At 46.1% G+C, this 7,944-nt stretch overlaps 1 protein-coding gene across 1 annotated transcript in view; it reads right to left on the reverse strand.

Moving 5' to 3' along the window:
- Iars2 (isoleucyl-tRNA synthetase 2, mitochondrial) overlaps positions 1–5,015 on the reverse strand; it is a 42,896-nt gene extending 37,881 nt beyond the window's left edge. The window contains exons 1-3 of the mRNA XM_021171100.3: positions 4,644–5,015; positions 3,247–3,369; positions 673–832 (exon numbers count right to left, since the gene is read on the reverse strand). Coding sequence (XP_021026759.1) covers positions 673–832; positions 3,247–3,369; positions 4,644–4,910 — 550 coding nt within the window. The 5' untranslated portion in view covers positions 4,911–5,015. The remainder of the gene's footprint in view (positions 1–672; positions 833–3,246; positions 3,370–4,643) is intronic.
- Positions 5,016–7,944: the final 2,929 nt, after the last annotated feature.

Raw genomic sequence — 7,944 nt, forward strand, 5'->3', positions numbered from 1 at the left:
CCAGGGCTACACAGAGAAACCCTGTCTCGAAAAACCAAAAAAAAAAAAAAAAAAAAAAAAAAAATGGCCAGGGAATCATACTCAGCACAGCAAACTCCCACCGGTCCTCAGATACAAATCTAAGGGAGTGTGAGTGTGCTTCAGAAGGAGAACCATCTTCACGTAGCTGATGGCGCAGGCACCTGATCAAGGCGGGGACTGTCAGAGACCTGTGGGCTTCACTTAGAGACAGAGTCTCGACTACAACCCAGGCTCCTCACGCTCAGTTCTCAGGCAAGCGCCACCACACCCAGATGTGAGGTAGGTGTAGTTTGGAACTGACTTCTAGTTCTATACCTGCTTTTAGGCAGTGAGCTCCACCCGACGAGGTTAGAAACAGCAACTCAGTGACAATAAGATGCAAAACTGGCCCAGCTGGGACATTCCCAACACTGTCCCACCAACCTCCACATACCAAGTCTCATGAAAGTCACTTTGTAAAAATCCGGGATTATATGGAGGGCCGTGCCAGTGATGCCGCCACTGAGAAGGCTGAGGCAGGAGGATGTGAGGACTGTGAGGCCAACCTGGGATAAACAAGTATCATCCAACAGGTCTCACTGAAAACACAAGTCCCTCTGGCAGAGCCTGGTTTGACAGGAAGGTTTAAAGTGAAAAGCGGAAAGAGCTTACCTTTCCCTCTGATCTCCATGGCTGAAAGACTCTGGGCATCTACACCGAGCTCCGATAACACTTTTGTTTCAATGGGCAAGCCATGGCAATCCCAGCCAGGCACAAAGTGTACCTTGGAACCTCTCATCATATGGAATCGATTGGCAATGTCTTTCAAAATCTGCAGGGGAAGTGCAGTCGCCAGCAGAAAACACACAGCTTATACTCTCACTCTTTCTAGAAACACTATTTTAAAGCACAAAGCTCGACTTGAAAGTATTTCCATAAAATAACCCATTAAATCTACTAGTTAAGGTGCAACATTCACACAAAAATGACAAATATTTGAATTTCAAAATATTAATGCTATCAAGGGGGGAAAAAAAATCAAACAAGAGAATTATATATGAAAACCTTTATGCCCCAAAGTTCATTATTTGTCAAGTTTGGAGAAAGTTTCAGCCCACTCTACTTTTTTTGGTTGTTTGTTTTTTCTGTGTAACAGCCTCGGTTGTCTGGAACTCACTTTATAGACCATGCTGGCCTCAAACTCAGAGATCATCCTGCCACCAGTGCTGCCTCTCGAGTGCTGGGATTAAAGGCATGTGCCACCAAGCCAGCTTCCATTCTACCTTTCAGAGAAACACTTCTCACTTTCTAAATTCTAGACAATAAATATGTCACTTAGAAATTAGTATTATGCTTATGGAAAACTACCATAAATAAAGCAACATGAGCTGCTCAGGCCTGCTGAGCAGTGCAGACCCCTGCAGAACAACACTGCACATGGTGGGCGCAACCTCATCCTCATCCTGTTTTGTACTGAGAAGGCCCTCGGTCAGCAACAGGCCTCAGCAGCAGGCACATCAATACCTGAGTCACCCTGCTCACACCGCTTTAGAAAGGAGCAGGCAGAAAGACTTAAAAATGTACTATCAGCCAGGCCCAAGAAAACGAGACTATAATCAACCACACGTCTACACAGACACAGGCTAAAGTAGAAGGATCCCAACTTCAAGGCCTGCCTGAACTACGGTGGCATCAAGGCCAGCCTAGACAACTGAGACCTTGTTTTAAAACAAAAAAATAAAAAAATAAAAAATAAAAAATAAAGAGGACTCGGCACGTGGCTCAGCAGTAGAGCACTTTTCTAGCATGCACACAGCCCCTCTGTTCAATTCCAATAAGGATGAGGGGAAAAGAAAGCCTCTGTGTGTGTGTGTGTGTGTGTGTGTGTGTGTTGTGTACATACAAACACATAAGTATACATATATAAAACTGTTACGGGGGCTGGAGAGCTGCCTCAGTGGTTAGCAGCATTGACTGCTCTCCCAGAGAAGCTGGACACCTATGGAGGCTCACAACCGTGTTTAACTCCAGTTACAGGGCATCTGCAAGATTTCTTCTGGCCTCTGCAGGCATTAAGCATGGCAGTGGTGCACAAATGTACACACACACGCACACACACAAAGCACCCATGCGCATAAAGTAAACTAAGCCTCTGTTAGAAAGGCTTGACACCGAGTCTCCTGCTGTCTCTTCTTCCCCGTCCTGACTCCTCCACAGCTATCATCACTATCTAGTGTGTTACATGTTTTACCCGCTCACCTTTCCAGGTAGAGAGCAAGGGAGGAATATGACTTTGTTGTTCACTACCTGGAATACAGACAGATGCTTGACACGTAAACAGCAAGTATCAAATAAGATGGAACTTAGGTGGAGAGTAACAAAAGGCTGGCAGGAAACTCCAGCAATGCTAGTGTCCATGCAGCATCAAAGCTGTGCGTGGTTACTAATGTGTCTAATAAGAGCTGCATGGTTACTAATGTGTCTAGTGAGAGCTGCATGGTTACTAATGTGTCTAGTGAGAGCTGCATGGTTACTAATGTGTCTAGTGAGAGCTGCATGGTTACTAATGTGTCTAGTGAGAGCTGCATGGTTACTAATGTGTCTAGTGAGAGCTGCATGGTTACTAATGTGTCTAGTGAGAGCTGCATGGTTACTAATGTGTCTAGTGAGAGCTGCATGGTTACTAAGGTGTCTAGTGAGAGCTGCATGGTTACTAATGTGTCTAGTGAGAGCTGCATGGTTACTAAGGTGTCTAGTGAGAGCTGCATGGTTACTAAGGTGTCTAGTGAGAGCTGCATGGTTACTAATGTGTCTAGTGAGAGCTGCATGGTTACTAATGTGTCTAGTGAGAGCTGCATGGTTACTAATGTGTCTAGTGAGAGCTGCATGGTTACTAATGTGTCTAGTGAGAGCTGCATGGTTACTAATGTGTCTAGTGAGAGCTGCAGCTGCAGAGAGGAGATGAAGGAGCAGAGCTAGTTTTCCACATGGTGCATCCCGGGTTCCATCCACAGACTTTACCACACACACAAGGTATATCTGGAATGCAGTTCACTAGAAGAATACTTACCTAGCACAAACAAGGCCCTGGGCTTGATTCCCAAACACCATAATAAATACATAAACTCACTAATAATCCCTGTATTTGCACAGGCCAATACAAGTTTACATAATTACCATACACAGACAATATAAACTCTTTAGCAGAGTACTTACTTCCAAGCTCTACACTTCAATTCTGATTACCTTGTTCAGGGCGTGCCCAACATGAGGGTCACCGTTGGCATAAGGAGGCCCGTCATGAAGGCAAAATTCCGTCTTTACTTTTCTTTCTCTTTGCCAGGAATAAAGCTCTGAAAAGCCACATTTCTGTTTAAAAAAAAAAAAAAGCCAATGTTTACATATCACATAAATACATGCTGTAGACCCTTATCAATACCTGGACATCATTTATCTCATTCCAATCCATTCAGCCCAGAAATAGAACCTGGAAAACTTTCTGGAATAAACTAGAATTCTCTTAACACTTTCAGTAGTCTTTATTTATTTATTTATTTATTCTTAAGATTTTCTTTATTTTATTTATATAAGTACACTGTAGCTGTCTTCAGACACACCAGGAGGAACTGGATCCCATTACAGATGGTTGTGAGCCACCATGTGGTTGCTGGGATTTTAACTCAGGACCTCTGGAAGAGCAGTCAGTGCTCTTAACCACTGAGCCATCTCTCCAGCCCTTCAGTAGTCTTCAAAAACCCCAACAATTCTTCAGATTAAAGTGTAAACGTTTATGTGGCATGGTGGCTCTAAATTCTTAGCAAGTCTCTCAGTATTCACTACCTCAATACAGACCTGCTGAAAGACCTGTCCATTCCCAGTCCACTCTACCACCCACTGGTAATTTATTCTTTCAATTCTTTGACTTCAATAATTCCCTAAATCCAAAGAATATTCAGGATAACGCTATTCACTTACGCAGTATTCCTGATTATCAGGAATATCTTAAATACTCTAGTGTGCAGACACTAACGAGTGAATCTCAGATGTTAGCAAATTCAGTAATGACATAGGAGACAGATACGGACGACACAGGGGACCCAGAAAAGGGCCGCTACTTTGTCCTTCAAAGAAATCATGATTCCTGTGAAAAACCTAAACATGTGACTAAGGCGGGGTTCAACCTCCCTTCTTTGGTAATACTTTTATAATGTTTGAAGTTTAGCTTTTCTCTTTGATTATTCGTGTGTGGTGCATGCGAGCGCGGGTGCCTGCAGACAGAGGTCAGGCATCGGATCTCCTGGAGTTGGAGTTACAGGTGGTTGTGAACTGCCAGACTTGTGTGCTGGAAACGGACCGCGGATCCTCCGCAAGGGCGGCAAGCGCTCTTAGGCGCCGAGCTACCTCTCCAGCCCACTCCTGAAGTTTCATTACACATGCTCACGCTGGCTACTTTCTGACAAGTGACAAAGGGAAAAGTGTGCAAAGCCGACTCGCTGGGAGCGGAAGTCCGAAGGTGCTCGGTGCGGCTCCGGGCTTCACTTTGGAACCCGGCCCGCTGGGCGCTCGCCGGGGAAGCCGCGCGGCCTGCAGGGTTCCCGCAGAGCTGGCCCGCCCCGCCCTGCTCGGGTGGCCGCGGCCGGTACCTGCTGGATCTCCAGCTCCATGTCGGACTGCTGGCGGCCCAGCAGCTTCATCGGGAAACTGGTCTGCGGCAGCAGCACCGTGTCACGGTATCTGCCGCCTTTCGAGCTGCTCTGGGGGCTGTCCGCCCCGGCCACGGATCGTACCACGAGCCTCCTCGTCATCCCCAGACACCCCAGGCGGCTGGGGAAACGGGCTGGCCCCCAGAAGCTCCCAGCCGCGGCGACCGCCGCCGCCCTGGGCCCGCGAGGGCACAGCCCCCAGTGCATGGTGGACGAGCCGGGCGGAGCCCTCCGCACACGGCCCGCGGCAGCCGCCCGGTACCTAAAGGGAGAGACCCCTTGAAGAGCTCGGCGGCGAGGAACTGCGCACGCGCTCAGGGGCGGAAGGGGCGGGGCAAGAGCAAGGGCGGCGTTTTCCGGCTTTGAAGTCTGTACCTCTACAGGTCTTCCATGAGGTCTAGCAGGGGTAGAGAGAGGTGTTTACTATCACTCAGCTTTCCCCAATCAGATACATTTAATTAACTTGTCCAGGGTCATAAACATAAGTAGCAAAGCTAAGGCCGTGCAGTGGTGGTGCAGGGGATTAGTCCCAGCACATGGTGGCAGAGCCACTCGGGTCTCCGAGTTTGAGGCTAGCCTGGTCTACAGAATGAGTTCCACAGGACAGCCAGGGCTACACGAGTTTACAACTGTAATTTTGCCATTTCTGTGCCACACTTTAACAAAAATGTATAGAAAGTGGCTACAAACAAGATAAAGGAAGGGGGGGGAAAGGTAAGCACAAGCAATTCATAAAATATAGCCAATGAATGCAAAACTATGCTCACCTTTGGGAGTCAGGATGACACAGAGCCATCTAATAGATTAGAACAAGCATCAAGTTCGGTAACAAGTATTGAGAGAGTGGAAACGTGGACGGCCAGAGGTAGTATACAGCGTGTTTTGCCTTCTCATTTCCGTGTGTGTGTGTGTGTGTGTGTGTGTGTGCGCATATTTGCATGTGTGGGCGTGCATCTATGTGTGCATGTGGAAGTCCTAGGTTGATGGTGGGAATCATCTTCCATACCTCTTCCACCTCATTCAAGGAGTTAGGGTCTCTCAGAAACAAAGAGCTGGCCCATATGGTTAGTGTCTCTAAGCAGCTGGCTAGGGGGATGCGGGCCTTCCGCTCCTGGAATTATACATGGTGTTTAAGCGTTTTTTGTGAGTTCTCCTGTTTGTACCACCATCTCCCCGGCTCTGTAGTGAATGACAGCATTTACAATACTGTTCTCTGAACTGCACTTTCCGGTTTGAAAGCCTGACTGACAGCTGCCATCTCACAGCAGCATGAAGAAAACCCTACCCCCAAACTCTCCAGAACAACTAACTGTATTCAATCAACTAGGCTGTTTTCTGGGAAACCCTATGAGAAGATATGTCGCTGGTCTGAGCTACTTTGTGGATTCTTTTCCCATGCTTTATTCTCCCAGTTTCATCCTCTACCACTAGATAGGAGAAAAACAATGATAGAGGAGAGAAAAAGAGATAAAGACCCCCAATCTTATTTTCTCTGTGAGCACAACTATGCCACCCCATCTCCACCCTTGGGCCTTTAGCATTTATATATCATCTGAAAAGTTCTCAGAATTTCAAATATCATACAATCACAGAAATTATCTGCAGCTAGCAAAACCACGCCTCTGCTAGGGCAAGAGGCAAATCAGAGTCAGCAACCGCTGTCATAGTCGGAAGGTCTGAAGCAGCCCCATATCCCCGCACCTGGGATTAAAGCAAAAACATATGTTTGTTTGTTTTTAAAAAACAAACAAAAACAAAAAACCAAAACTTCAAAATTCTCCCTACAAAGATTCTGTAAGCTCAGGAAAGAGGCATACTTCCCAGAGTGCCGGTGGACTCTGCATCTCAGTGGCTAAGCTAAATCCATGAGAGAGATTGTATCTGTCCGTATTTATGGCAATTGTTACGCCAATACAATGTAACTACAAAAACTAATGTATGGACTGTTAAGAATTTGTTTGTTGCCGGGCGTGGTGGCGCACGCCTTTAATCCCAGCACTCGGGAGGCAGAGGCAGGCGGATTTCTCAGTTCGAGGCCAGCCTGGTCTACAAAGCGAGTTCCAGGACAGCCAGGGCTACACAGAGAAACCCTGCCTCAAAAAAAAAAAAAAAAAAAAAAAAAAAAAAAAAAAAAAAGAATTTGTTTGTTTGTTTTAGATTTATTTATGTGTATGAGTCTTTGCCTGGATGTATTAATGTGCACCATGTGTGTGTCTGGTACCGGAGGAGGTCAGAGAGGCTGTGGAGCACCATGGAACTAGAGAGGCTGTGGAGCACCATGGAACTAGAGAGAGAGGCTGTGGCGCACCATGGAACTAGAGAGGCTGTGGAGCACCATGGAACTAGAGAGGCTGTGGAGCACCATGGAACTAGAGAGGCTGTGGAGCACCATGGAACTAGAGGCTTGGATAGTTGTGAGCCCGTGCTGGGAACCAAACCCCAGTGCTCTGGAAGAACATGTGCTCCAAACTGCCTGCTGAGCCATCCCACCAGCATCCAGTGTACGGCTTTAGAGGGTGTGTGTTGTAGACATTTTTACCACACCTGCAAGGTATGTCTAAATACAGAGCAAATGAAATAAACTAAAGAAGTCTTTCCCAGGGCTGGAGAGGTGGCTCAGCTGTTAAGAGCACTGACTCCTCTTCCAGAGATCCTGAGTTCAATTCCCAGCAACCACATGGTGGCTCACAACCATATGTAATGGAATCAGATGCCCTCTTCTGGTCTGTCTGAAGATAGCCGCAGTGTACTCATATACATAAAATAAATAAATTTAAAAAAAAAATAAGTCTTTCCCAATCCTAGCGATATGTAAGTGGTGTGTGTGGACATTTCTCGCTGGTGAGAATAGGAGTGTGTACAGGAAAAGCTGAGGTAGGACTGCCAAGAATTCGAGACCTGCCTGAATGAGACCGTGTGTGTGTTTATATGAGTGTATGAATGTATATGAACAAATATATATGAACAAATAAGTTATGGTTTGCTTCTATTAACTAAGGTTTGAGAGTCGCAGAAGACATATAAAAACAAAATCTTTTTATTATTATCTTCATAAAATAACGGCATGAGAATTTTTTAAGGAAAAAAAAAAAGTGTTGCTTTTATCAAAAGAATCCCATAAAGGCAACTCACTAAAAACCAAAGGCAAGCCAGTGTGGTGGCACCTGTGCACTCGCAGCTAAGTTAGGGAAGAAAACAAGCAAAAACTGGCAGTGAAGCCAAGATGCCAGAAACCAGCACC

Source organism: Mus caroli, unplaced genomic scaffold, assembly GCF_978045245.1.
Source record: "Mus caroli unplaced genomic scaffold, Mus_caroli_1 scaffold_1, whole genome shotgun sequence".
Taxonomy (NCBI): Eukaryota; Metazoa; Chordata; class Mammalia; order Rodentia; family Muridae; genus Mus; species Mus caroli.